The 26,636-nt window shown below is 48.5% G+C and overlaps 3 protein-coding genes and 1 long non-coding RNA gene across 10 annotated transcripts in view; 2 read left to right on the forward strand and 2 right to left on the reverse strand.

Annotated features, from left to right (window-relative positions):
- POFUT2 (protein O-fucosyltransferase 2) overlaps nucleotides 1-3,452 on the reverse strand; it is a 28,781-nt gene extending 25,329 nt beyond the window's left edge. Inside the window, exons 1-2 of one of the 3 annotated variants that reach the window (XM_073306991.2) lie at nucleotides 3,202-3,452; nucleotides 2,207-2,457 (exon numbers count right to left, since the gene is read on the reverse strand). In XM_073306991.2, the coding sequence (XP_073163092.1) occupies nucleotides 2,207-2,457; nucleotides 3,202-3,353 (403 nt within the window). In that variant the 5' untranslated portion in view covers nucleotides 3,354-3,452. The remainder of the gene's footprint in view (nucleotides 1-2,206; nucleotides 2,458-3,201) is intronic. The other 2 variants (XM_073306992.2, XM_073306993.2) reach the window with 2 other exon arrangements.
- Nucleotides 2,338-16,577, forward strand: LOC140895980 (uncharacterized). The gene is made up of 3 exons (XR_012154406.2): nucleotides 2,338-2,729; nucleotides 10,267-11,038; nucleotides 16,463-16,577. It is a non-coding gene; the product is annotated as an uncharacterized LOC140895980 (long non-coding RNA).
- YBEY (ybeY metalloendoribonuclease) lies at nucleotides 9,631-24,753 on the reverse strand. Of its 3 annotated transcripts, XR_012154405.2 has the most exons (6): nucleotides 24,672-24,753; nucleotides 22,823-23,058; nucleotides 17,642-17,773; nucleotides 13,486-13,579; nucleotides 12,670-12,738; nucleotides 10,110-10,124 (listed from the first exon to the last, which is right to left on the reverse strand). XR_012154405.2 is itself a non-coding variant. In XM_073307001.2 (5 exons), exons 2-5 carry the CDS (start codon nucleotides 23,030-23,032, stop codon nucleotides 10,038-10,040), a joined length of 498 nt encoding a protein of 165 aa, XP_073163102.1. In that variant the 5' UTR covers nucleotides 23,033-23,058; nucleotides 24,672-24,752; the 3' UTR covers nucleotides 9,631-10,037. The 3 variants fall into 3 exon arrangements, 2 of the variants coding, with proteins under 2 accessions (XP_073163102.1, XP_073163103.1); XM_073307001.2 differs by lacking the exon at nucleotides 13,486-13,579 and having other exon boundaries at nucleotides 9,631-10,124; nucleotides 24,672-24,752; XM_073307002.2 differs by lacking the exons at nucleotides 13,486-13,579; nucleotides 24,672-24,753 and adding an exon at nucleotides 23,441-23,637 and having other exon boundaries at nucleotides 9,631-10,124.
- MCM3AP (minichromosome maintenance complex component 3 associated protein) overlaps nucleotides 17,662-26,636 on the forward strand; it is a 100,155-nt gene continuing 91,180 nt past the window's right edge. For 2 of the 3 annotated variants that reach the window (XM_073306987.2, XM_073306989.2), the window contains exon 1: nucleotides 24,743-24,810. The gene's annotated coding sequence lies outside the window, so the exon portion shown is untranslated. Of the gene's footprint in view, nucleotides 17,809-24,742; nucleotides 24,811-26,636 lie in introns of those variants that run through there. The other variant, XM_073306988.2, reaches the window with a different exon arrangement.

A 26,636-nucleotide genomic window follows, 5' to 3' on the forward strand; every position in this document is an offset into this window, starting at 1 on the left:
GCCTCTTCCATCCCTTTGCTTTTACCTTTAATATTTTTCTCTCTCCTCCTCCACCCCACTCCCCACAACCCTTGTCTTCTCATGCCAGAGTCTAGAGTCTGAGTCCTGATCACTCTTTAAATATAAGAAAATTGCCAACCCTGCCATTTTCACGTGTTTAAAGTCCTAAGGGCTATTACTTTGAGAGAAATTTGGCTACGTTTTAATTAGGAGTGTAAAACCATGAAAGTTTAATTTTTCAGATGTCTTCTGGGCTTTTACAATTGAAGAGTGGTCTTGTTTTTTCAAACCAATGTGATAAAGTAAGTCTGTAATTGCTTTTACTACAGCATTTTAAAAAAATATTTAGAACTAGTTAGGCTTGTGCACTGAGGTTAAGGATCCTATTTCATACCTTATATATGTTCATCAACGTCTCTTCACGTACTTACAGTAATTAAGTCAAATATTTTAATAAGACACTCAATCTTGTTAAGGCCTGAAATTTGACCTTCCTTGAAACTGTCATAACTTGATGGAGAGTAGATCATCAGTAAGACTGAACTCAGCCAAAAGGTAATTCATCAGCACTTGTGGTGGGTTTGTTAATTATATAGACATTTAGAATCCAAAAGGGGACAGACAACTGTCTTCTGCCCTTGCAAAGGCAAAGACTAGATCTAATAGGGCATTTTCATATCTACTTACAATGATTTACTGCTATACTTTATGTAGCTTTACTGAAAAGGCAGCCGAGTGAGCACAAAACAAGACTCAATGCCTATGAGTGTCACGACACGGATAGAGTTGACTTGTTTTGAGCAAGAAAGAGCATACCTTTTTTCTCTCAACTGTATAAAGATAGCAACAGTAGGGAAAGACACTTCGAAAGACGCAACCAAAAGAAAAAAAAAATTGCGAGCAATGGAGGTAAAACACAAAAGTTAAAACCCATGAACACTGTGACTTTTACTGAAATCACATTAAAACAACACTAGTGTCTAGAAAATAGCACAAAAATTCAAAGGCAAGTTATGTGGTGGGACTGAGGATCTATTGTACACTTTGTGCCACGGTGGAGAAAACCACCTGAGAGGTTTTATTCAGGTAATGCCTACATGAAGTAAGAGTCCAATCAGTTTCATTATAGCATAAAGTTATTACACTTTTGCCTCGGTGTCATCACCCCTAACTACATCTATCGGGTACACTCTGACCTTACAACAATCAATGCTCAAGCTCTAACACTTCCCGTCACTGTCAACCAAAGCACATCTAGTGGACTGAAATGAAAATATGCTTGTTCCAGTATACCTTAGAAAGCCATCCTTAATAACAATGGTGATCGGAACAAAACAAACAAAACTCTTCTATGCCACTTGGAAAGACCAAGACCCTTCAGCTTCAAGGGTGAAATTCCCCCTTGGGGAATGGAGGGCTTGTACAGCAGCATAACGCACTGAACCTGAGTAGGGAAGAGAGCGTGAATTGCACCAACCCCTCCACACAGAACAGGATCACCTGGGATTTAGGCAGATGGAGTCAATTTCACTTAAAGTGAATGAAAGCACAAGATATTTTCATGTTTTACAAATACCTCGGGCAGGAGCACACAGCACCCCTTTGCGCTCGCTTCAACCCGAACCACCTACCTAGCCATTGTTCTGGTCCCCAGTGTAAATCAGAACACACACACACAATGACCTGTTTTGGTCATACGAGCTTCTCTGTAGTTACACTTTAGAGAGGAAAATCAGGTTCGGAACATATGGTGGCTCTTGAAAGTCACCACTTCTGAATGAGGTGATAACGAGAGTGTCCGTTTTCTTCCCTCCGGCCTTCCTTGGCCCTATACTCTATATAACACAGGTGCTCTTGTTTAATTCAAATTTGCTTCTCATTTCTCAGATTAGTTTCATAGTGGCTAGCTTGAGGATACTAAACTGATAGAAGTGCAGTCACACTAAGAGTGCTCGCTGGGTCAGAAAGAGATCTTTCTTTGCAATGACACATGGTAACTTGTTAGAAGTAAGTTTTCCTACTGTAAAATATAAGCATCGGACAGGGTCAATCATTGAGCAGACTTCAAAACTCCTCTTTAGAGTAGCACAAAAAGTACCACCCTACACACCTTGTTCTAATGCATATCATAAACAGAAAAACCTGTGAAGGAAACACATCAAAGATTTATTAACCCCTCACAGGTGACAGAATAAATGTACTTTACCTGCAAGAAACTGCTCATACTCAATAACAGGGATGTTTTTATTGAGGCTTGGAAGATCAAAGAACTCAGACCAAGGGATTCGGACCTGATGAATGTCAGGACTCTGCCAGTGATAAAGACGTCCCCAAGGAGGCAGGACCAATACCCAAGCTTCACTTTTCAGCAAGGTCTTTAGAAGAGAGGCAACACGAATATAGACATCTCTGCGTAGATTGAACCCTTCAGGAGGATTTACATCATACAAAAGATACCTGGAGAAAGTGAGAAACTAGAATCACTTTTGGGAGGCTTCGAGCATTTACAGAGAGAATTTATCTGTCGCTAATTTGGAATCACTTTACTAGGCTCCCAATGTCTCTCTTATGACTCCTTACGGGAGGGCAAAAAACGGGGTAGGAGGGCTGCAATACGCTGAAACAAGGTCAAAATGTCATCAGGTCACTTCAGGAAGGCAGCAAGGAACCTGGGGCCGTTAACTAAGCTGGATCAGAGCTGGACAGCACGGCGCTGGGCCACGAGCAAGGCAAGCGCCCAAACGCGGAGGAAAATATTCACGGGGGCATTTGCCGCGAGGCTCTGTGCAGCAAAGAGCCCGGAGCCGGCTCTGCGGCCCCAGGCGGGCCGGTGACAGGGCGGCTGAAACGGGGGGCGGCCAGGCGTCGGGTCTCCCCCGCCACAGCCGCCGGCATCCCGGCCCCGCGCACGGCGGCCCCGGCCTGGCTCGGGCCACAGAACCCGGCCCGGCCCCGGCCCGGCCCGGCCCCGGCCGCCTCTCGCAGCCCCAACGCGGCCGCCGCCAACCCGCCGCCGGCCTCCGAACCCGGCACCTGCGGGCGCGGCCTTCGCGGCTGAGGCGCCCGCAGCGGCTCGGGGTCAGCGGCCCGGCCCGGCCCCCCGGGTCCTCCCCGCAGCGGCGGCGGCGGGGCCCAGCCAGGCCCCGGGGCTCCAGCCAGGCCCCGGGGCTCCAGCCAGGCCGCGCCCCACACGCTCCTCACCGGCGGCGGGCGGCGGCGGCGGCGGCGGGGAGCGAGGCGGCGCCGTGCCCGGCCCGGAAGGCGGCGGGGGGCGGCTGGGCGGCCCGCGGGGGGCAGAGCGCGGCGGCCAGGCCCAGCAGGAGCAGGAGGCGGCCGGGGCGCCCAGCCGCCATCTCCGGGCCGAGATCCGCGGCTCGCTCGGAGGGGCGGGCTCCGGGCTCCGGGCCCCGCGGGGAGCTGGCCGGGCCGGGGCCGCTTGCCCGGCGCTGAGCGGCCCCCGCCCCCTGCCCTTCCGCCGGGGAGACCGGGGCCTGCCCCCCTCGCTGGGCCTGCCCGGAGTACCGGGGGCGGCGGGCGGGTTCTGCTCCCTAGGGAAGAGCCCCGGAGGCCGCGGGGCGCTTGGGGGCGCGATGGGCGGGGGCGGCGGGTCCTGTTTGCCGCCCCCCGGCAGGGCTCCAGCCCCCCAAAGCACCTGCCCGCGGCGCCTGGTCCCTTGTGGTTAAAACGGCCCGGTCCCCGCCGCCCCGGGGCAAGGGGATCAGCCCCCGGGGAGCCTTCCTGTCCAGCCTTCGCCGCCAGGCCGGGCCGGGCCGGGGTAATAAAAGGGAGCAGGTTTGCTGGCCCCGGCCTACACCATAGGCCTGGAAAGGACAGCGGCGGGCAAGTATTATGTAGAATGCTGGGTACTGCGGGACCTGGCTCCTTGGAGGGGCTATACGGAGAATGCCAACCAGGGCCCACACTCCCCAGACCGGTGGTATATTAAGAAGGGCCCTACGGGGTCAGACCAAGCCTCCATCTAGCCCAGTATCCTGTCTTCTGCCAGGGCCAGGTGCCCCAGAGGGAATGAACAGAACAGGGAATCCTCAAGTGATCCGTCCCCTGTCGCCCATTCCCGGCTTCTGGCAGACAGAGGCTAGGGCCACCATCCCTGCTCATCCTGGCTAATAGGACCTATCCTCCATGAATGCATCTAGTTCTTTTTTGAACCCTATTATGGTCTTGGCTTTCATAACATCCTCTGGCAAGGAGTTCCACAGGTTGACTGTGCGTTGTGTGAAGAAATACTTCCTTTTGTTTGTTTTTAAAGTATGTTTCTCATAATTAGATTCACCAAGCCAGTTACAAAACAGATTTTCCAATAAGTTACTGGTTACCAAGAAGCCAAAATATGGTTCCCTTCAAGCAATCCAGCCTTTGGCCCCCACCCAGACAGCCAAGTCTATATAGTGAAGGTTACTTAAAATCTACTCACCATATATAAAGTTTTACCAGCCCCAAGAGATCAAACACATTACCAACTAGAGCAATGAATATTTCCGAACTTACCCCAAAACACACTTATAGTCAATTCTTATTAACTAAATCTAAGATTTATTTTAAAAGAAAAGAAAGTTACTATGGCAAGAGTTCCATACCTCTCTGGGGGAGGGAACTCCAGTTATTAGGAAGAGACAGGTAATAGTTATGGGGGATTCGATCATTAGAAAGAGATCGCTGGGTTTGCGATGACCAGGCGAACTGCATGGTGACTTGCCTGCCTGGTGCGAAGGTTGCGGATCTCTCGAGACATCTAGACAGACTTATGTGTAGTGCTGGGGAGGAATGGGTGGTCGTGGTACATGTAGGTACCAGTGACATAGGGAAGGATAGGAGAGAGGTCCTAGTGGCCAAATTTGGGCTGTTAGGTAAGAGATTGAAGTCCAGGACCTCCATGGTCTCATTCTCTGAAATGCTTCCAGTTCCACGTGCAGGGCCAGCTAGATAGGCAGAACCACAGGGTCTCAATGCGTGGATGAGACAATGATGTAGGCAGGAGGGGTTTAGATTTATTAGGAACTGGGGAAACTTTTGGGAAAGGAGGAGCCTATACAGGAAGGATGGGCTCCACCTAAACCAAAATGGAACCAGATTGCTGGCACTTAACACTAAAAAGGTCGTAGAGCAGTTTTTAAACTAAGGGCTGAGGGAAAGCCAATAGGTGCAGAGGAGCACGTGGTTCGGACAGAGACATCCCTTAGGGGAGGATCTATTAATGGAGATTCTCTATATCCTTATAAATCGGACAGAATGGAAGATAATAAAATACGGGTATGATAGATGAGAAACAGTCAAATGAAAAAGAGTCCCATTCAATTACATGATGTAATGTCAGACACCTACAAAGAGACAGATTTTCAAGTGCTTATACACAAATGCTAGAAGTCTAAATAATGTGGCTGAACTAGAGTGCCTCATATTAAATGAGGATATTGATATAATAGACATCACAGAAACTTGGTGGAATGAGGATAATCAATAGCACATAGTAACACCAGGGCACAGAATATATCTGAAGGACAGAACACGTCATGCACTATATGTGAAAGAAAGCGTAGAATCAAATGAAGTAAAAATCTTAAATGAACCAAACTGTATCATAGAATCTCTATGGATAGTGATTCCATGCTCGAATAATAATATAGTAGTAGGGGTATACTACTGACCACCTGACCAGGATGGTGATAGTGACAATGAAATGCTCAGGGAGATTACAGAGGCTATAAAAATACAAAATTCAATAATAATGGGGGATTTCAACTTCCCCATATTGACTGGGTGCATGTCACCTCAGGACGGGATGCAGAGACAAAGTTTCTTGGCACCTTAAATAACTACTTCTTGGAGCAGCTAGTCCTAGAACCCACAAAAGGAGAGGCAATTCTTGATTTAGTCCAGTGGTTCTCAAACTTTTGTACTGGTGACCCCTTTCACATAGCAAGCCCCTGAGTGTGACCCCCCCCCTTATAAATTAAAAGCACTTTTTAATATATTTAACACCATTATAAATGCTGGAAGCAAACTGGGGTTTGGGGTGGAGGCTGATAGCTCACGACCCCCCCATGTAATCACCTCGCAACCCCTTGAGGGGTCCCAACCCCAGAGAACCCCAGATTTAGTCCTAAGTGGAGCACAGGATCTGGTCCAAGAGGTAAATATAGCTGGACCACTTGGTAATAGTGACCATAATATAATTAAATTTAACATCCCTGTGGCAGGGAAAACTCCACAGCAGCCCAGCATGATAGCATTTAATTTCAGAAAGGGGGACTACACAAAAATGAGGAAGTTAGCTAAACAGAAATTAAAAGGTACAGTACCAAAAGTGAAATCCTTGCAAGCTGCATGGAAACTTTTAAAAGACACCATAATAGAGGCTCAACTTAAATGTTTACCCCAAATTAACAAACGTTTTAAGAGAACAAAATATGTGCCACCGTGGCTAAACAACAAAGTAAAAGACAAAGGCAAAAAGGCATCCTTTAAAAAGTGGAAGTTAAATCCTAGTGAGGAAAATAGAAAGGAGCAGAAACTCTGTTAAATGAAGTGTAAAAATATAGTTAGGAAGGCCAAAAAACAATTTGAAGAAAAGCTAGCCAAAGACTCAAAAAGTAATAGCAAAAAAATTTTTTAAATATATCAGAAGCAGAAAGCCTACTAAACAACCAGTGGGGCCCCTGGACGATGGAGATGCTGAAGGACAATAAGGCCATTGTGGAAAAAACTAAATGAATTCTTTCCCTCGGTCTTCACTGCTAAGGATGTGAGGGAGATTCCCAAACCTGAGCCATTCTTTTTAGGGGACAAATCTGAGGAACTGTCCCAGATTGAGGTGTCATTAGAGGAGGTTTTGGAACAAATTGATAAACAGTAATAAGTCACCAGGACCAGATGATATTCACCCAAGAGTTCTGAAGGAACTCAGATGTGGAATTGCAAACCAACTATGTGTAGTTTGTAACCTATTATTTAAATCAGCTTCTGTACCAAGTGACTGGAGGATAGCTAATGTGACGCCCTTTTAAAAAAGGGCTCCAGAGGTGACCCTGGCAATTACAGGCCGGTAAGCCTGACTTCAGTACCAGGCAAACTGGTTGAAACTATAGTAAAGAACAAAATTGTCAGACAAATAGATTAACATAATTAGTTGGGGAAGAGTCAACAGTGTTTTTGTAAAGGGAAGACATGCCTCACCAATCTACTAGAATTCTTTGAGAGGGTCAACAAGCATATGGACAAGGGGGATCTAGTAGATATAGTGTACTTAGATTTTCAGAAAGCCTTTGACAAAGTCCCTCACCAAAGGTTCTTACGCAACGTAAGCTGCCACTGGATAAGAGGGAAGGTGCTCTCATGGACTGGTAACTGGTTGAAAGATAGGAAACAAAGGGCAGGTATACACTTTTCTTACCTCCTGTATAAAGAGGAAAAGACAACTGATTGTGAAATACTGTTAATTCAGATGAATTCAATACTGATGAAGTAGGATAAATAAAAAGCCTAAAAAAACTATTTGGAAAGGCACTGATTCTGCAAGATGTTCTATGCACAAGGACTCTTGTGCCTATTGAAATCTACACGGGCACTGAGTTTTGCCCAGGTGGAACAACTTGCAGTTTGGCCTGAGAGTCTCTCTCCATGGATCAGAAACAGCATTAGTAGCTTTCTAATGAAGTGTGTTTGAACATGGTTCTTGCTGTAAGGAAGTTAACAATACAAAGGTTAGTGTAGACTGCTCCTTAGATGCTGATCCTGCCAGTTGCTCATGTACATGCAGACTGCAGTGCCTGCACAGAGCTCTCTGTAAGCTCTTTAGGGCAGGGTCCATGCCATCTGTGTTTCTCCAGCCCCTAGCACAGTAGGAGCCCAATCCTGAATGAGGCTTCCACATGCTTACCCCAGAATAAACAACAGCACTAGAAGAAATTTTAGTTTCCTCGGGGGGAAGGGGGTGTGTGGAATATTTTTGAAGCTACAGCCTACAGAGAGCAACTGTTTTTCAGTGCCCAACAGTAAAGGAAGGTCACTTCAAGTGGCTTTTATTTTAGAAATGTACACTGACAGTTTTCAGGGCTACCCGAGCTGGCTGGGGTGAATCACTACCTCACAGCAGGAGAGAGCCCTGTCTGTGGTCCAGCAGAGGAAACTCTCCCCAACCACTGTTGACGGGCAACATAGCTGCTCCAGGCTCCCCGAGCTCTCCTCTTCCCCTCTGGATAGAAAATTTACACACCCTGCTGTGTTACACCTATCTTCTGGACACCTGCAATGCTCCCCAATCCCTTACCTCCATGGACATAGTGTACCCCAGTTCACCACTTTTATCTCAGTTCAACATTCTCCTTAGCACAAGGCACTCTGTTAAAACTTTAATTTCGTGTCTGTGTTTAAGATTAAGATTCAAAATAAAGGCAAGTAAGAGGATTTGGAAACATAAGGTTACCGGAAAAAAAAAAAAACCTTTAAGATGCAAACTAGAGCCTGTACTTAATAAGTTACTGTCCAGGCCAATAAAGTATTTATCACCCAATGGTTAATCCTTCTCATGCTTGTCCAGCCCAGAAAGCTGAGGTCTACTGTTCATGAGAGACACATCCCTGCTGACAGAGCATTCCCTCCTGTAATAGATAGCCACTTGGGCCATTTCTTCTGCTCTGATACAGTCATGGACTAAGGGACAATAGCCTAAGAGGCCCCCTCTTCTCAGAACTCTCCTGGGGTTCATTTTTCCTTGAGTATGCTCAAGGTTGCATCTTCCCCAGACACTAAATGTAGGCTGGCTCTAGGGATGCTCAGTGTTCTTATGTTGATTGTGTCAGCTCAGGTGATTGGTTTCACTCCAAACAGATTTGGAACATAATATTCTGTACGTTCCATAGCTCTCAAACTTTTACCCGTACAAACATCTCACAATAACTATGACAATCAGCTAGTTCTTAGCTTCAGCAGAGATTACACACAACCCCCTTCAGGGTACAATCAAGACAATGGTTGGACACAGATGTAACAGTCCCCTCATGGCATGCTTAAGCATGTGTGTTACGTACACCATATTTTTTTAAACATTTCCCATTGTGTGTAAGACAGTTATATTATTCTAAACAGGGTCCAGATGGGCAACACATTATTCCATAGGAGGGTCCATGAGTACACTTTGAAAGTGTCCAGAGCTAAGATTTGATACATGCAGATAGAGACACATTCCCAGGTGCAAGTTAGTAGGAGAAATTTTATAACTGTGAAAAATAAATATTCAAAAGGAGTGGATGAACAGTACTACAGGACTACTTCCCGCAAAATTAGGACCAGACGGTGACACCTTAGTCCTGTTAACGAGGACATTATTTCATAAATAGTCCTATTGAAGGCCGTGGGACTACTTACAGATACAGATGCTAGGTGCTTTTTACTTTGAATAAGATAAGATTTTGGCCCTAACTGAGTTAACACACTTACCTGAGGTCAAGAAGAAAAATTTTTTGTGGCGCTCTACAGCAACTCATGCACGAAATGATTTAAATCACTGCTACTTTTATATGGATACACCAACCTCAAAGGAAGACTCTCTGGGTAGCATCTTTCTCATCTTAAGTCTTTTTCAAAGCCAACTTCAGATATTGGACACAGGACTATATTTGAACAATTTAATTAATTGAAACTCTGATTCCACTTTTCTACCCTCTTTCCCACTAAAGATAGGACAGCAGTATAAAGGAGTAAGTCACTGTAGTTTTCAACTGCTTCTATGGGTCTCCAGTAGATACTTCAACATACGTTTGTATTGTTTGATATTGGAATCTATTACTGGTTACAAGTTACATATACAACTGCACTCTGCTTGAGAGAAACTGTTTGGCTGAATTTTATTACACACTACAATGCAAGATATTCTGTTGACACTATATGAAGTTAACATAGATGCCTGTTAAGTATTAACAGTGATTCATTTAAGTTAGTTGTATCCATGCTACTTGGTTTCTTCTCAGTAGAATGAGGATTTATTTTTCTGGGTCCTCTTTCTTTTTCTTGTGACGTGATCAGAAATGGTTTTTAGTCAGTGGCTGGAGGTTTGCACCAGTGATTCCATTTAGCTCCTCAAGAATTTGTTTTTCCTTCTGATACATCTATAAGGGTGGGGAAAAAACTCAATAAGAATGCTCATTTTCCCTTCATGTACATTCTTTATAATTTTAAGCAATAGACTTTAAAATGCTGTTCTAATCCACAAAATAAACGATGTAAAAATGGCAACTTCTTACTCAACAGATCTGGCCGTGTGTGAATTCAAAGTCATAACAGACGAGTTATGGACAAAAGTAACCGCTGAGCCAATACAGTTAAGATGAAGTCAGCGGGATTCTCTTCATGCAACTGAGTTGCACAGGTGTCACGTTGGACAATTTCACCAGCAGCAAATAAGTACTGTGATGACCAAGTGAGAAGAAAAGAGCCCAATCTGAGTCTGCAGAGCTGGCAGTCAGGAAACCATGTCTTTGCCGGACATCCACCCACACATTTGATACAGAATCAGTGAGACATCATAAATCCAGAACCCACTATACCGTATTTACAGTCACATTTCTGACCAGAACTGCACTTTACAAGAATGGGCACTAAAACTGCATCATGCCTTTCCTTTTAAATACTTGCTTACATGAGAAATGTTACCTATGAACTCAATAAGACATCGCACATGAGCACACAGAGATTCACATGGATAAGCATTTACAGGACTGGGCTCTTACACAGACCCTTTCATGCAAGGATTTCAAAGCACTTTTAGTGCTCAGTCCTTCCAGATACACAGTACCCTTGTGAGATGCTGACTGTCCTTAGTTCCCACTGATTGCAGTCACATTTACCTATGGTTCATTAAGAAAACTGGAGATATGCCTGCAGGCATGCAACTTCTGCCTATGATCTTGTCATCTCTCACAAACTAAGCTAGGTTGAGCCTGGTCAGTCATCTTATTTGAAACCAAAGGAAATCCAGGCAATGGTGGCTATTTCTGCTGCAAGAGACGATTCTTCCCTCTGAGTAAGTATCCAACTAATCCCCCAAACTGGAGTTAGGGCATTGGGCTGTTGGAGGTCCCAATTTTCAAAAAAGATGGAAAAAGCAGGCCCTGATTAGATGGGTTATTAAACAGCTCATAAGGCTTTTTCCACAAGAAAAAGGTGTTAATCCTGATGTTCTGGCAAGATTCCAATGTGATTTATTACACCTGCTTATGGGAGGTACTATACATATTCCAGTTAACAGAACAGGAAACCTGGCATACCTCGTGTGGCAAGGCACCTTCGTCTCACCAGCCCCAGCACTTCTCCTTTTGGCGAGAGGGGCATGGGGTAAATCAACCCATCTGCCACACTGGGGGCAGTCTTTGTCTTCCCCCTTCTGTGTTCCTTCGGCCGTATTTTCTGGGTAGGCCTCAGGGAGGTCTAAGGGGTGTTCCTCCAACAAACAGAAGGAACTATTTCACTAGACACTAATACAAAGGGAGATACTTTCCCCCATCTCCTTGTTGGGGTGGGGTATCATCCTGTGGTTTGCCCTGGGGAATCAGTCCTTCCCTGGCAGGTGCTCAGGCTTGTCTTTTCTGTATGGGAAGGAGCACAGTCTCTGCTCCTGGAGATGCTCATTTCCTTGCTGTCACTAGCTTAGTAACTGCCTGCCAGCATGTGTCCTCCTGCTTTCTCTCAACAGGGGAGTGGCTTTAAAAGGTTTCAGGCAGCCCTTAATTGGATTCAGGTGTTCCTAAATGACCTGAGGTAACTCCTTCTCAGCTGATAGGGCAGAGGACTTTTAACATTCTAGAGCTTACATATCTGCCTTCCCACACCCTCTTGCAGCCATCTGGCCTGACTTTCATAGAATATCAGGGTTGGAAGGGACCTCAGGCGGTCATCTAGTCCAACCCCCTGCTCAAAGCAGGCCCAGTCCCCAGTTTTTGCCCCAGATCCCTAAATGGCCCCCTCAAGGATTGAACTCACAACCTTGGGTTTAGCAGGCCAATGCTCAAACCACTGAGCTATCCCTCCCCCCACTAACTTTGTCATACTAGGTTCTGTTCTCTATTCTAAGTAGTCTTCTGTGTGAACTTGCACAAATAGTTAAAACTCTTTGTCTGTTTTTACATCTGTAAAATTAGGATAACACTTTTGAGATGCTCTGATGGACGGCTAAACATAATTGCACAGCATTATTTCCTAAAATTCCCACTACAGTGTCAATTAGATATTTTTTTAAACCACTTCTTTTTCTAAAGTATTGTAGCCTTGCAGTGTTATATGGCTGCTGTGCAGATTCCTGCCCCATAGAGGCACAGTTGTGTCTCCACAGTTAAAGTTGAAAGTGTCCATACTAAGCCCTGTTTTTGAACCCACTACCCTTTTAAACACAGATGTAGTTCTTGAGGATTCTCTAAGATGAAAGGCACTATTAGAACTTTGCATTGTTACTTTCATGGTTTGAATGTATGTATGAATGACTGGTTGCAAAGTGCCCCTGAGAGCATCAGGATTAGAAGGTTATACTACAATATGTGTGAAGAGTCAGGAAAATGTCTCTGCATTTACAATAAGGTTTTGAATTTGATGTACCATCACTAGTGTACTTCGGGCATTCTTAATACATCTATCTCAGCTTAGGTAAGGACATCCTTTTACCTGCTCCCACTCCGCTTCTGTGTTGTGCCGGTATCCCAGCAAATGGCACAGCCCATGAGCTGCAGTCACCTGTCCAAGGAAACAAAAATGGTTTTAGTATTTTACAGATCTCTAAACATTTATTCATGTGTGCATCACTGTAGTATGTAGGTGCGGTCTTGCAATATTTAGCACAGTTCTTCACAAAGAAAGTGACAATAATAGAGTTAAGGAGTACTTGTGGCACTTTTAACTACTTTTACTAGACAGTACATGAAGATCAATAGTCTAATGCACATGGTCCTTGCATACCTTGGACTGAGATGGGAAGAGGGGGCAAGAGCAGAAAAACAGCAAGAATGACTAACTTTAATCGTATGAATATAGTCTAGCTTTCTCACATGTTGTCAGCTGTATATATTCTATTGCTTTTGGGAAACCTTCAGAGGAAAACCAGTTAATACTCCAAAAAGTACAAGAACAGGTAATATCTAAAGTCACCAACCAAAAGAAAACAGAAATTCCAGAGGAAAGTGTTTGTAATAATAGCCTCCTCTGACAAGTCAGCCACAAGTTTATCTTCAACCTCTTGTCCCCAAAAAGGACATTTTCAAATGGTAAAATATCTTTATCTATGGTCATGTCCAAGAAAATACATCTGCTGCTAATCAAAATAACCCGATGGGTCACTGGGAACACAACCCCATCTCCTGCTCTAATCTTCAAAAGTTATCAGTCTCAGCAACTCCACTAATTTCAAATGGAACTATGCCCCTTATGGCACCAGTGGATCTGTGGTAATTTTCAGAGGCACTGAATAATACAGCTCCCACTCACCTCGATTAGAACTGTGGGCACTCAGAACCTTGGGGACAAGGGAGGGAATTGTTCTAGGACTTCAGTAAATCAAATTTAGGTTCCCTGGTAGGAGCTGCATGAAGGTACATAAGAATAGGTTTCAATGAAGAAGCATTCTTGCCTTCAGCATCCCTTTCCTCTTTGGGGCAAAGCTCACCCTTTTTCTCTCCCCAAAACAGAGATGAAACAGTAAATAAAAAACAATTTTGAAGAGATCAGAAAGTTTAAGGCTTATGTCTACACTACAGAGTTTTGTTGGCAAAAGTAATGCTGTTTTAATTAAACCGCTATTTCATGTCCACACTATGCTCCTTGTGTTGGCAGAGTGCATCCACATTAGCAGCTCTTGCATAGACAGAGAGCTGTGCATTGTGGGTAGCTATCCCACTATGCAACTGACCACAGGGTTCTTTGGGAAGGGTTTGCAATTCCTCATGGGGCAGGTACAGCGTCACATGATGCAGGTTTCTCAATCCCATCGTTCTGTGGGCACCCTCTGAGATTGCCAGCAGCTTTTCAACTGAAGTGTGTGAGGGAAACAGAGTGTGTGTGTTGGGGGAGAGTGAGTGTGCCGGCTTGCTGTCTCTAAGTTCAGGCAGCCGCCAGAAGCAACCAAGGCGGGGGGCGGGGGGGCGAGAGAGGGAGGGAGGGACACCCACACCCCCACCCACCCCTGCCTGTCTCTGTGTTCATAGTGTGGAAGAGAACAGCATTCCATGTTAATGATTTGCTCTTTGCTGTCTTTGCTGCCTGAGCTGAGTGGCATAGAATATTAGGTTTGGAAGAGACCTCAGGAGATCATCTAGATCAACCCCCTGCTCATGGCAGGACCAACACCAACTAAATCATCCCAGTCAGGGCTTTTTCAGCCGGGCCTTAAAAACCTCTAAGGATGGAGATTCCACCACCTCCCTAGGTAACCCATTCCAGTGCTTCACCACCCTCTTAGTGAAATAGTATTCCCTAATATCCAACCTAGACCTCCCCCACTGCAACTTGAGACCATTGCTCCTTGTTCTGTCACCTGCCACCTCTGAGAACAGCCGAGCTCCATCCTCTTTGGAACCCCCCTTCAGGTAATTGAAGGCTGCAATCAAATCCCCCCCTCACTCTTCTCTTCTGCAGACTAAACAATCCCAGTTCCCTCAGCCTCTCCTCATAAGTCATGTGTTCCAGTCCCCTAATCATTTTTGTTGCCCTCCGCTGGATGTTTTCCAATTTTTCCACATCCTTCTTGTAGTGTGGGGACCAAAACTGGACACAATACTCCAGATGAAGCCTCACCAGTGCCGAATAGAGGTGAATGATCATGTCCCTTGATCTGCTAGCAATGCCCCTACTAATACAGCCCAAAATGCCATTAGCTTTCTTGGCAACAAGGGCACACTGTCAACTCATATCCAGCTTCTCATCCACTGTAACCCCTAGGTCTTTTTCTGCAGAACTGCTGCTTGGCCAGTCGGTCCCCAGCCTGTAGTAGGGCATGGGATTCTTCCGTCTTAAGTGCAGGACTCTGCACTTGTCCTTGTGGAACCTCATCAGATTTCTTTTGGCCTAATTCTCCAATTTGTCTAGGTCTCTCTGGACCCTATCCCTACCCTCCATCGTATCTACCTCTCCCCCCAGCTTAGTGTCATCTGCCAAGTTGCTGAGGGTGCAATCCATCCCATCATCCAGGTCATTATTAAAGATGTTGAACAAAACTGGAACTTCCCAGAGCTTTGAAAAGGGTTAGAGGCACATGCCTGTGTATCAGCAATGCAGGGTAGCAGAGTTCAAAACAGTGAGCAGAGTGGTCACGGTAGGCATTGTGAGATACTGGGAGAGGCTAGTTATGGCAATTTAATGAGTGGCAGTGGCAGGGCACGTGACGTGCTGGCCACTGCTTCCCACAGATTCCACTGGCGGGAACGGCGAACCGCGGCCACTGGGAGCTGCAGATGGTCAACATAAACAAATTGTCTTGTGACCCGCCAGAGGATTACCCTGACGGGCTGCAGGTTGCCCACCACCGGTCTACACTGATACTTTGTCGCTTTAAGTTTGCCGCAAAAAACTTTATGCCTCTCATTGAGGTGGTTTTATTTTGTCGCTAAAAAGGGGCAGCTTTGTCATCAAAAATGGCATTGCAGTATGTACACCTCCACTGTTTTGCCTCTAAAAGCTGCCTTTTGCTGACAAAACTCTGCAGTGTAGACAAGGCCTTAGACCGCAAGACCAACATGGGGACCCGCAGCAGGGACTGAAAGCCATGACACTCTATGTTTAAAAGAAAAGGAGGATTTGTGGCATCTTAGAGACTAACAAATTTATTTGAGCATAAGCTTTCGTGAGCTACAGCTCACTTCATCGGATTTCCATGCATCTGATAAAGTGAGCTGTAGCTCACGAAAGCTTATGCTCAAATAAATTTATTAGTCTCTAAGGTGCCACATGTACTCCTTTTCTTTTTGTGAATACAGACTAACACGGTTGCTACTCTGAAACTTATGTTTAAAAGGTGGATCAAACTTATTTTTAAAAGTATCTTGCTAAGTCCCTGAATTCCATATCCATGATTTTATTGCCAGAAGTTACCATTAAGATCACCTAGTCTGACCTGTATAATAGGCTATAGAATTTCACCCAATAATTCCCAAACCAAGTCCATAAGTTTTTGGTTGAGGTACAGCATCTCTTTAAACACAACTCTAAATCAAGACTGAATGTCAAGTGATGCACTATATCTAATGTTAAGTTGCTGTAAGCCAAATATGCACCTTTTTTCCAGCTGGCATTTCTCTAGTTTCAGCTTCCAGTCGCTGGATCTTGTTATGCTTTTGTCCATTAGATTATAGAGCTCTCTACTAACAAAATTTCTCTTCACTTTGTTAAGATAAACGGATTGAGCTCCTTGAGTCCATCTCTATAAGGCAGGTTTTCTGATCTTTAATCATTCTTGTGGCTCTTTTCTCAGTCTTCTCCAATTTACCAACATCTTCCTTGAATTGTGAACACCAGAACTGGACAGAATGTTCCAGCAGCGATTGCACAAGTACCAAATAGACAGGTAAAATAACTTCTTGACTGCTACTCGAGATACCTTTATTTATGTGTCCAAGGATTACATTAGTCCTTTTTGCCAGTGGCACACTGGGAGCTCATGTTCAGATGATTATCCACTCAAACCCCCTATCTTTTTCAGAGTCACTGCTTCCCAAGATAGAGTCCTCCACTGCATAAGTGTAACCTACATTCTTTGTTCCTTGATATATATATTTACGTTTAGCTTTATACAACACATATTGTTTGTCTGTGCCCAGTTTGCCAAGTGATCCAGACCAGACTAAGAGGTCAAGTCACCTCTGAGCCCATCTTATTCCACAGCTAATATCTAGAGATGCTTAGCTCCCATTACTTTCCTAGTTTTTCAGAGTTATGTTTTCTTGTTCTATTGTATTTAAAAATAACCCTTATATGGACAAAGAGAACCACATTAAGTAAAGCAGAACCTCTGCTGTTGATGGAAGTTACTTTAATTCAGCTCAGACAGAGAAGCAACCGCTCCTAGGTAAGTTATGGCAGCTGCGTTGCTTCTGCTCCTTCGTGTGAGCAGTTTCTGCTGTTAGACAGTTGATGAGACCTGCTTGCTGCTTAGCCTCTACAGTGAATCTATAGAGTATAGCTCCTAAACTGTCTTAATTCCCCACAACTACCCCTCACTGCAGATTAATTCCCAGCCCTCAAGGTAGCCGAGGTGACATTCTCCTGATTTTATTCATCACTTGTAAGTTTTCTTGACTTAAGTTCAACTGATCCTTTGGTTATTCACAAAAGTATTATTCTACCACTCAGTCTTTCCTCCAAAGTTGTAACAGCACTGAACACAGTTACCAGAGACATCCTAGCCACATTTAAGAAAAGACTGCAATTGGAAATGTGTTTTAGCATGACTTCATGCTTACATGGAGAACATAAATTTAAATTCCTTTACATTATAGGTTTGGGATTCAGAATATTTTTCTGTAGATGAATCTTTGCAATGTCCATAAACTGGCAAAAAATCCCCCCCAACAGTGAATATTAGTATTGTTTCAGCCGTGGTTCCTAAATCGAGTCTGTGAGGAGAAATCTGTATTAGTAAGCAAACACTTACTGTAAGAATGCTGTAGTAATCCTCCCCATTTTCTTGGCACTGCTGATAGATATACTCTACTCCTAGGAAAACATCACCAAGATTGTATTCGTCTCGAAGACTCGGCCGAGGCAGCTCACCTGCTTTCAGATTCTGAAATACAGAAGCCCTTCCAAAAGTTAACATAGGTGAGAATCTGGTTATACAGAGTACTTTTCATCCTCAAGGCTTCCCAAAGTTGTTACAAAGTAATGAGCTAGGCACTGATACAGCAATGGTGGTTCATGCAAATGGAACCTTAGACACTAAAGGCTTTTTACTGACAGAGGAAATTAGCTAGGGGCTCTTTAACTTCCATTAGGACAGTAACTGGAAAATGACAGAAAGGGACTTGGATTTGACTGTATGATCCAAAGGATGAATCACTAGCTGTGAAAGATTTGCTATGTGCAGTGTCAGGCAACATGTATAGGTCCAGCACCTAGTGTAAAATTTACACATGTCCTGGACTTGCTTAGGGTAGGCTGACACAGCCCGTGGCACCAAGCCTCCTAGCCCAGGTTGACAGACTTGGACTAGTGGGACTTGCAATAGCACGCTAATAAAATAGCGGTGTTACTCCCGGGGGAATTCTGCACCAAAAAATTAAAAATTCTGCACACAATATTTCAAAATTCTGCATATTTTATGTGTCAAACATAAGAACAGCCATACTGGGTCAGACCAAAGGTCCATCTAGCCCAGTATCTTGTCTTCCAATAGTGGCCAATGCCAGGTGCCCCAGAGGAAATGAACAGAACAGGTAATCATCAAGTGATCCATTCCCAGCTTCTGGCAAACAGAGGCTAGGGACACCATCCCTGCCCATCCTGGCTAATAGCCATTGAGTGACCTATCCTCCATGAATTTATCTAGCTCTTTTTTGAATCTTGTTAGCATCTTGGCCTTCACAACATCCTCTGGCAAGTAGTTACACAGGTTGACTGTGTGTGGTGTAAAGAAATACTTCCTTTTGTTTTAAACCTGCTGCCTATTAATTTAATTGGTGACCCCTAGTTCTTGTGTTATGAGGAGTAAATAACACTTCCTTATTTACTTCCTCTACACCAGTCATGATTTTATAGATCTCTATCATATCCCCCTTAGTTGTCTCTTTTCCAAGCTGAAAAGTCCCAGTTTTATTAATCTCTCCCCATATGAAAGCCGTTCCATACCCCTAATCATTTTTGTTGCCCTTTTCTGAACCTTTTCCAATTCCAATATATCTTTTTTGAGATGGGGTGACCATATCTGCACACAGTATTCAAGATGTGGGTGTACCATGGATTTATATAGAAGCAATATGATATTTTCTGTCTTATTATCTATCCCTTTCTTAATGATGCCCAACATTCTGTTCACTATTTTGACTGCCGCTGCACATTGAGTGGATGTTTTCAGAGAACTATCCACAATGACTCCAAGATCTCTTTCTTGAGTGGTAACAGCAAATTTAGACCCCATCATTTTATATGTATAGTTGGGATTATGCTTTCCAATGTACATTATTTTGCATTTATCAACATTGAATTCCATCTGGCATTTTGTTGCCCAATCACCTAGTTTTGAGAGATCCTTTGTAGCTCTTTGAAGTCTGCTTTATACTTAACTATCTTTAGTCATTTTGTATCATCTGCAAATTTTGCCACCTCACTGTTTACCCCTTTTTCCAGTTCACTTATGAATATGTTGAATAGGACTGGGCCCAGTACTGACTCTGGGGGACACCACTATTTACCTCTCTCCATTCTGAAAACTGACCATTTATTCCTGCCCTTTGTTTCCTTTCTTTTAACCAGTTACCAATCCATGAGAGCACCTTCCCTCTTATCCCGTAGCAGCTTACTTTGCTTAAGAGCCTTTGGTGAGGGATCTTGTCAAAGGCTTTCTGAAAATCTAAATACACTATATCCACTGGATCTCCTTATTCCACATGCTTGTTGACCCCCTCAAAGAATTTTAGCAGATTGGTGAGGCATGTTTTCCCTTTACTAAAACCATGTTGACTCTTCCTCAAATTATGTTCATCTATATGTCTGACAACATTGTTCTTTATTACAGTTTCAACCAGTTTGCCTGGTACTGAAGTCAGGCTTACAGGCCTCTGAGGCCTGTAATTGCAGGGATCACCTCTGGAGACCTTTTTAAAAATTGGCGTCACATTAGTTATCCTCCAGTCATCTGGTTCAGAAGCTGATTTAAATGATAGGTTACAGATGACAGTTAGTAGTTCTGCAATTTCACATTTGAGTTCCTTTAGAACTCTTGGGTGAATACCATCTGCTCCTGGTGACTTATTACTGTTTAGTTTATCAATTTGTTCCAAAACCTCCTCTAATGACACCTCAATCTGGGACAGTTCCTCAGATCTGTCACCTAAAAAGAATGGCTCAGGTTTTGGAATCTCCCTTACTTCCTCAACCGCAGCCACACTGGTTGTTTAGCAGGCCTCCTGCTTTTGATATACTTAAATTTTTTTTTGCTATTACTTTCTGAGTCTTTGGCTGGCTGTACTTCAAATTCTTTGTTGGCTTTCCTAATTATATTTTTACACTTCATTTGCCAGAGTTTCTGCTCCTTTCTATTTTCCTCACTAGAATTTAACTTCCACTTTTTAAAGGATGCCTTTTTTGCCTCTCACTGCTTCTTTTACTTTGTTGCTTAGCCACGGTGGCTCTTTTTTGGTTCTCTTACTATGTTTTTTAATTTGGGGTATACATTTAAGTTGAGCCTCTATTCTGGTGTCTTTAAGTTTCTGTGCAGTTTGCAGGGATTTTACTTTTGGTGCTGGACCTTTCAATTTTTGTTTAACCAACCTCCTCATTTCTGTGTGGGTCCCGTCACCTCACTAGCTCCTGAGCCCATGCTTCAGTCTGTCCCCACCGCTAGCCATTCTGAAGCCCCGCCTGTGACCCCAGCCATCCTGTGTGCCCCACTCTGTCCTAACCTGGATCTACAGGCAGTGTGTTGTGATGAACTCTACTCCTGGGTTTCAGAGTAGCAGCCGTGTTAGTCTGTCTTCGCAAAAAGAAAAGGAGGACTTGTGGCGCCTTAGAGACTAACCCATTTATTTGAGCATGAGCTTTCGTGAGCTACAGCTCACTTCATCGGATGCATACCGTGGAAACTGCAGAAGACATTATATACACAGAGACCATGAAACAATACCTCCTCCCACCCCACTCACCTGCTGGTAATAGCTTATCTAAAGTGATCATCAAGTTGGGCCATTTCCAGCACAAATCCAAGTTTTCTCACCCTCCGCCTCCCCCTCCCCCAACTCACTCTCCTGCTGGTAATAGCCCATCCAAAGTGACCACTCTCTTTAAAATGTGCATGATAATCAAGTTGGGCCATTTCCAGCACAAATCCAGGTTTTCTCACCCCCCCACCCCCCTCCAAAAACCACACACACAAACTCACTCTCCTGCTGGTAATAGCTTATCCAAAGTGACCACTCTCCTCACAATGTGTATGAAAATCAAGGTGGGCCATTTCCAGCACAAACCCAGGTTTTCTCACCCCTCCCCCACCTGCTTTTTTTAAAAAAAAACCACACACACAAAAACTCACTCTCCTGCTGGTAATAGCCTATCCAAAGCGACCACTCTCCCTACAATGTGCATGATAATCAAGGTGGGCCATTTCCAGCACAAATCCAGGTTGTGAGAAAACCTGTATTTGTGCTGGAAATGGCCCACCTTGATTTTCATACACATTGCGAGGAGAGTGGTCACTCTGGATAAGCTATTACCAGCAGGAGAGTGAGTTTGTGTGTGTGGTTTTTGGAGGGGGGTGGGGGGGGTGAGAAAACCTGGATTTGTGCTGGAAATGGTCCACCTTGATTATCATACACATTTTAAAGAGAGTGGTCACTTTGGATGGGCTATTACCAGCAGGAGAGTGAGTTTGTGTGGGGGGGGCTGGAGGGTGAGAAAACCTGGATTTGTGCTGGAAATGGCCCAACTTGATGATCACTTTAGATAAGCTATTACCAGCAGGAGAGTGGGGTGGGAGGAGGTATTGTTTCATGGTCTCTGTGTATATAATGTCTTCTGCAGTTTCCACGGTATGCATCCGATGAAGTGAGCTGTAGCTCACGAAAGCTCATGCTCAAATAAATTGGTTAGTCTCTAAGGTGCCACAAGTACTCTTTTTCTTTTTGCGAAAACAGACTAACACGGCTGTTACTCTGAAACTTAGCTAATTATTGTTTACCTAGGAAATATTTTGGCCACTCCTATGAACCTAGGTGAGCAATTATACTGTTCTCATGTCAGCAGAAATCAAATGGGATCCCAAAGTGTTTAAACATGTACATTTGATGGAAAAGTTATATTTCCAATGCCTTCTCTTCCTATACCTCGTACCTGATGGTAGCCGAATGTGTGAGCCTGTACATTTTTTCTTTTAAATCTTGACTGCCTTCCTTCCATAAGAGAGCAACAGAAAGACATTTAGATATTATCAACAAGTTACCTAATTTAAATAATCAAACTCCCTACTGGTTACTTTGAAGATTTAAACAACACTGACCAAAAAAAGGGAAAAAAGCAGGAACATAAGAATGGCCCTACTGGGTCAGACCAATGGTCCATCTGACACAGCATCCTGTCTGCCAAAAGTGGCCAGTGCCAAGTGCTTCAGAGGGAGTAAACAGAACAGGTACTCATTAAGTGAACCATCCCGTTGTCCACTCTCAGCTTCCCAGCAGTGGCACGTTAACTGCTGCCAGCTGCCTTGTGGTAGTAGAATTCCTGAAATGCTGGGGAACAGGCCCTATACGTATGTATAACTTTACTCATGGCTCTGTTTTCATGCATTTATGGTGCCATGCAAGGAAGAACATATAAAACAGCTAATGAGGATTGCTGAAGATGTTCTCAAAGACAATACCCTCTGAGAGCCCTGAAACAGGTCCCAAATCACCATCAAGTTCCACAAAATGTCTGGGATCCCCTGAAGCACCACTATGTCCTAGTGTATCATCACAGAGAGCCACTGCAATGAAATAGGATATCAAATTACTTTAGGATTTATTTAATAAGGGTTACGGTGTTTTCTCTAATGGCTTGCAAAGAAGTCAGTTGTGTCTGGCAGACCAAGAAAGTCGCTGTGGAAAGCAGAAGAAAGGAAAAAAAAAAACCAAAAAAACAATTTTACCTCATGAAAAGGGAAGGAAAGCACATCGGTGGGGACATTTTGTTGCCTGTAGGTGCTATTGAGAAGTTGAATGTTTCTGTTACTAACGCAGATAATGCCCAGGTCGAACTGCTGCACGTGCAAAATCTTCTGAAGGATTTCTATTCTTCTGCGAAGTGGGATTCGCCTGAGGGGGATGACTTTCTGCAGATTTCGAATGACTAAACTCATCTCATTAGAAACTATTCAAGGGGGCCCTGCAAATTAATTTTAAAAAATGAATATTAGGCAGTGGTAGAAACTAATAATCCAGTAGCAGCTATGAGACACTATTGTTGCTTTAGAATCTGGGAAAGTGTAGACAAAGATATGGTGGAGGGTAAAACAGATAATTTTAGAAGCCAGCTGCTTTGATTTAGACCAAAAAAACAGCCTATATAGCCTATTGTCAATCCTCTGAACCATCCAATCCCCTTACCATTTCAAATCTAGAACAAATCAGTCCTATCAATAGCCAGCCTGCGTCTGTTCCATTGCCTGCATTAGATAAGTTAAAGCTAGCAGGCAGAGTCACCGCAGGTTGGCAATCTCAGCAAATATGCTGGCGCATATGCCTGGAGGCTGAAACAACCCTCTCACCTTAGAGGTGGGCCCTTCAGGCCGGGCTTGACCTGCATAACCTGTGCAGGGTTACACGGCTCTCACCCACGGGGCCCCCAGGTCCGCGGGACAGAGCGAGGCCTCCTGTGGGGCGCTGTGTGTGGGGTGCTGTCTGGGGGGGCACTGTCTGGGGGGCGCTGTCTGGGGGGGCGCTGTCTAGGAGTGTGTGTGGGGCACACTGTCTGGGGGGGCAATGTCTGGGGGGGCAATGTCTGGGATTGTCTGTGGGGGCGCGCTGTCTGGGGGGGCGCGCTGTCTGGGGGGGCGCGCTGTCTGGGGGGGCGCGCTGTCTGGGGGGGCGCGCTGTCTGGGATTGTCTGGGGGGCACGCTGTCTGTGGGGGCGCGCTGTCTGGGGGGGCATGCTGTCTGGGATTGTCTGGGGGGCACACTGTCTGTGGGGGCGCGCTGTCTGGGGGGCGCTGTCTGGGACTGTCTGGGGGGCGCGCTGTCTAGAGGGGGTGTGTCAGGGGGCGCTGGCCAGGGGGGCAGTGTCTGGGGGGCGCGCTGTCTAGAGGGGGTGTGTCGGGGGGCACTCGCCGGGGGGCAGTGTCTGGGGGGCGCTGTCTAGAGGGGGTGTGTCGGGGGGCGCTGGCCGGGGGGGGCAGTGTCTGGGGGGCGCTGTCTAGAGGGGGTGTGTCGGGGGGCGCTGTCGGGGGGGCACTGTCGGGGGGAGCAGTGTCGGGGGGGTGCTGGCCAGGGGGGCACTGTCGGGGGGGCGCTGGCCAGGGGGGGCAGTGTCTGGGGGGGCAGTGTCTGGGGGGCACGCTGTCTAGAGGGGGTGTGTCGGGGGGGCGCTGGCCGGGGGGGGCAGTGTCTGGGGGGCGCTGTCTAGAGGGGGTGTGTCGGGGGGCGCTGTCGGGGGGGGCAGTGTCGGGGGGGGCGCTGGCCAGGGGGGGAGCAGTGTCGGGGGGGCGCTGGTCGGGGGGGCGCTGGCCAGGGGGGGAGCAGTGTCGGGGGGCGCTGGCCGGGGGGGGCGCTGGCCAGGGGGGCGCTGTCGGGGGGGGCGCTGGCCGGGGGCTGACGCGGGGAGCGAGGCGGGGCCGCCCCGCGCTCTGGGACGCTCCGCGGGGTGCGGGGGGGTCCCAGGGGGGTCCCGGGGGGGGGGAGCAGACACCCGCCCGGGGCCGCCCCTTCCCCGCCCGCTCCCTGCACGGCGCGGCCCCGGGCCGGGAAAAGAGGCGCCAAACCCCCCCCGCCGCTCGCGCTCACCGGGCCGGAACCGAGCGGCACGGACCGGAAACGGGCGCGTCCCGGCCCCGCCCGGCTGGTGCGCATGCGCGGAGGAGACGTCCCGTCCCCCCCCCCCGCACGGCGATGGCGGCGGCGGCTCTGCCGGTGACCCGCTCTGGTGAGATGGGGGCGGGGGGGAGCGGCCCGGCGACCCCCTCAGCGCCCGACCCGGCCCCCCGCGACCCCCGTTCCCCGGCCCCCCGCCTCTGGGCACCGCCCCCCGCCGCCCCCCATTCCCCGGCCCCCCGCCTCTGGGCACCGCCCCCCGCCGCCCCCCATTCCCCGGCCCCCCGCCTCTGGGCACCGCCCCCTGCCCCCCATTCCCCGGCCCCCCGCCTCTGGGCACCGCCCCCTGCCGCCCCCCGTTCCTCTGCCCCCCGCCTCTGGGCACCGCCCCCTGCCCCCCATTCCCCGGCCCCCCGCCTCTGGGCACCGCCCCCTGCCGCCCCCCGTTCCTCTGCCCCCCGCCTCTGGGCACCGCCCCCTGCCCCCCATTCCCCGGCCCCCCGCCTCTGGGCACCGCCCCCTGCCGCCCCCCGTTCCTCTGCCCCCCGCCTCTGGGCACCGCCCCCTGCCCCCCATTCCCCGGCCCCCCGCCTCTGGGCACCGCCCCCTGCCGCCCCCCGTTCCTCTGCCCCCCGCCTCTGGGCACCGCCCCCTGCCCCCCATTCCCCGGCCCCCCGCCTCTGGGCACCGCCCCCTGCCCCCCATTCCCCGGCCCCCCGCCTCTGGGCACCGCCCCCTGCCGCCCCCCGTTCCTCTGCCCCCCGCCTCTGGGCACCGCCCCCTGCCCCCCATTCCCCGGCCCCCCGCCTCTGGGCACCGCCCCCTGCCGCCCCCCGTTCCTCTGCCCCCCGCCTCTGGGCACCGCCCCCTGCCCCCCATTCCCCGGCCCCCCGCCTCTGGGCACCGCCCCCTGCCCCCCATTCCCCGGCCCCCCGCCTCTGGGCACCGCCCCCTGCCCCCCGTTCCCCGGCCCCCCGCCTCTGGGCACCGCCCCCCGCCGCCCCCCATTCCCCGGCCCCCCGCCTCTGGGCACCGCCCCCTGCCCCCCGTTCCCCGGCCCCCCGCCTCTGGGCACCGCCCCCCGCCGCCCCCCATTCCCCGGCCCCCCGCCTCTGGGCACCGCCCCCCGCCGCCCCCCGTTCCCCGGCCCCCCGCCTCTGGGCACCGCCCCCCGCCGCCCCCCGTTCCCCGGCCCCCCGCCTCTGGGCACCGGCCCCCGCCCCCCCCCCGTTCCTCGGCCCCCCGCCTCTGGGCACCGCCCCCCGCCGCCCCCCGTTCCTCGGCCCCCCGCCTCTGGGCACCGCCCCCCGCCGCCCCCCGTTCCTCGGCCCCCCGCCTCTGGGCACCGCCCCCCGCCGCCCCCCGTTCCTCGGCCCCCCGCCTCTGGGCACCGCCCCCCGCCGCCCCCCGTTCCTCGGCCCCCCGCCTCTGGGCACTGGCCCCTGCCCCCCCCCGTTCTTCGGCCCCCCGCCTCTGGGCACCGGCCCCTGCCCCCCCCGTTCCTCTGCCCCCCGCCTCTGGGCACCGGCCCCTGCCCCCCCCGTTCCTCTGCCCCCCGCCTCTGGGCACCTCCAGTCTCTGTTCCTTATCCCCTGGCCCCCCGCCTGTGGGCACCACCCGGCCCCCCCCCTTCCCTGGCCCCCCGCCTGTGGGCACCGCCGCGGCCCCCCCCTTCCAATGCCACCTGCCTGGGCACTGACCCACCTGTCCCCAGCCCTTGTCTATGGGCATCACCCCTCCCCTGCCCTCATTCCCCGGCTCCTGCCCACTGCCCCCCTTTCCCTGTCTGCAGGCACAGCCCCCTCTCCATTCCCTTGCCCGGGCACCGACCCCCCCCAAACCCTGTCCCCGTGGCCCCTGCCCACCAACCCCGGCCCCCATTCCCCTGCCCAGGCCTTGTCCCTGGGCACTGCCCCTGCCCCCCACCCCTGCCCCCCA

Source organism: Lepidochelys kempii, chromosome 11 (genome assembly GCF_965140285.1).
Source record: "Lepidochelys kempii isolate rLepKem1 chromosome 11, rLepKem1.hap1, whole genome shotgun sequence".
Taxonomy (NCBI): Eukaryota; Metazoa; Chordata; order Testudines; family Cheloniidae; genus Lepidochelys; species Lepidochelys kempii.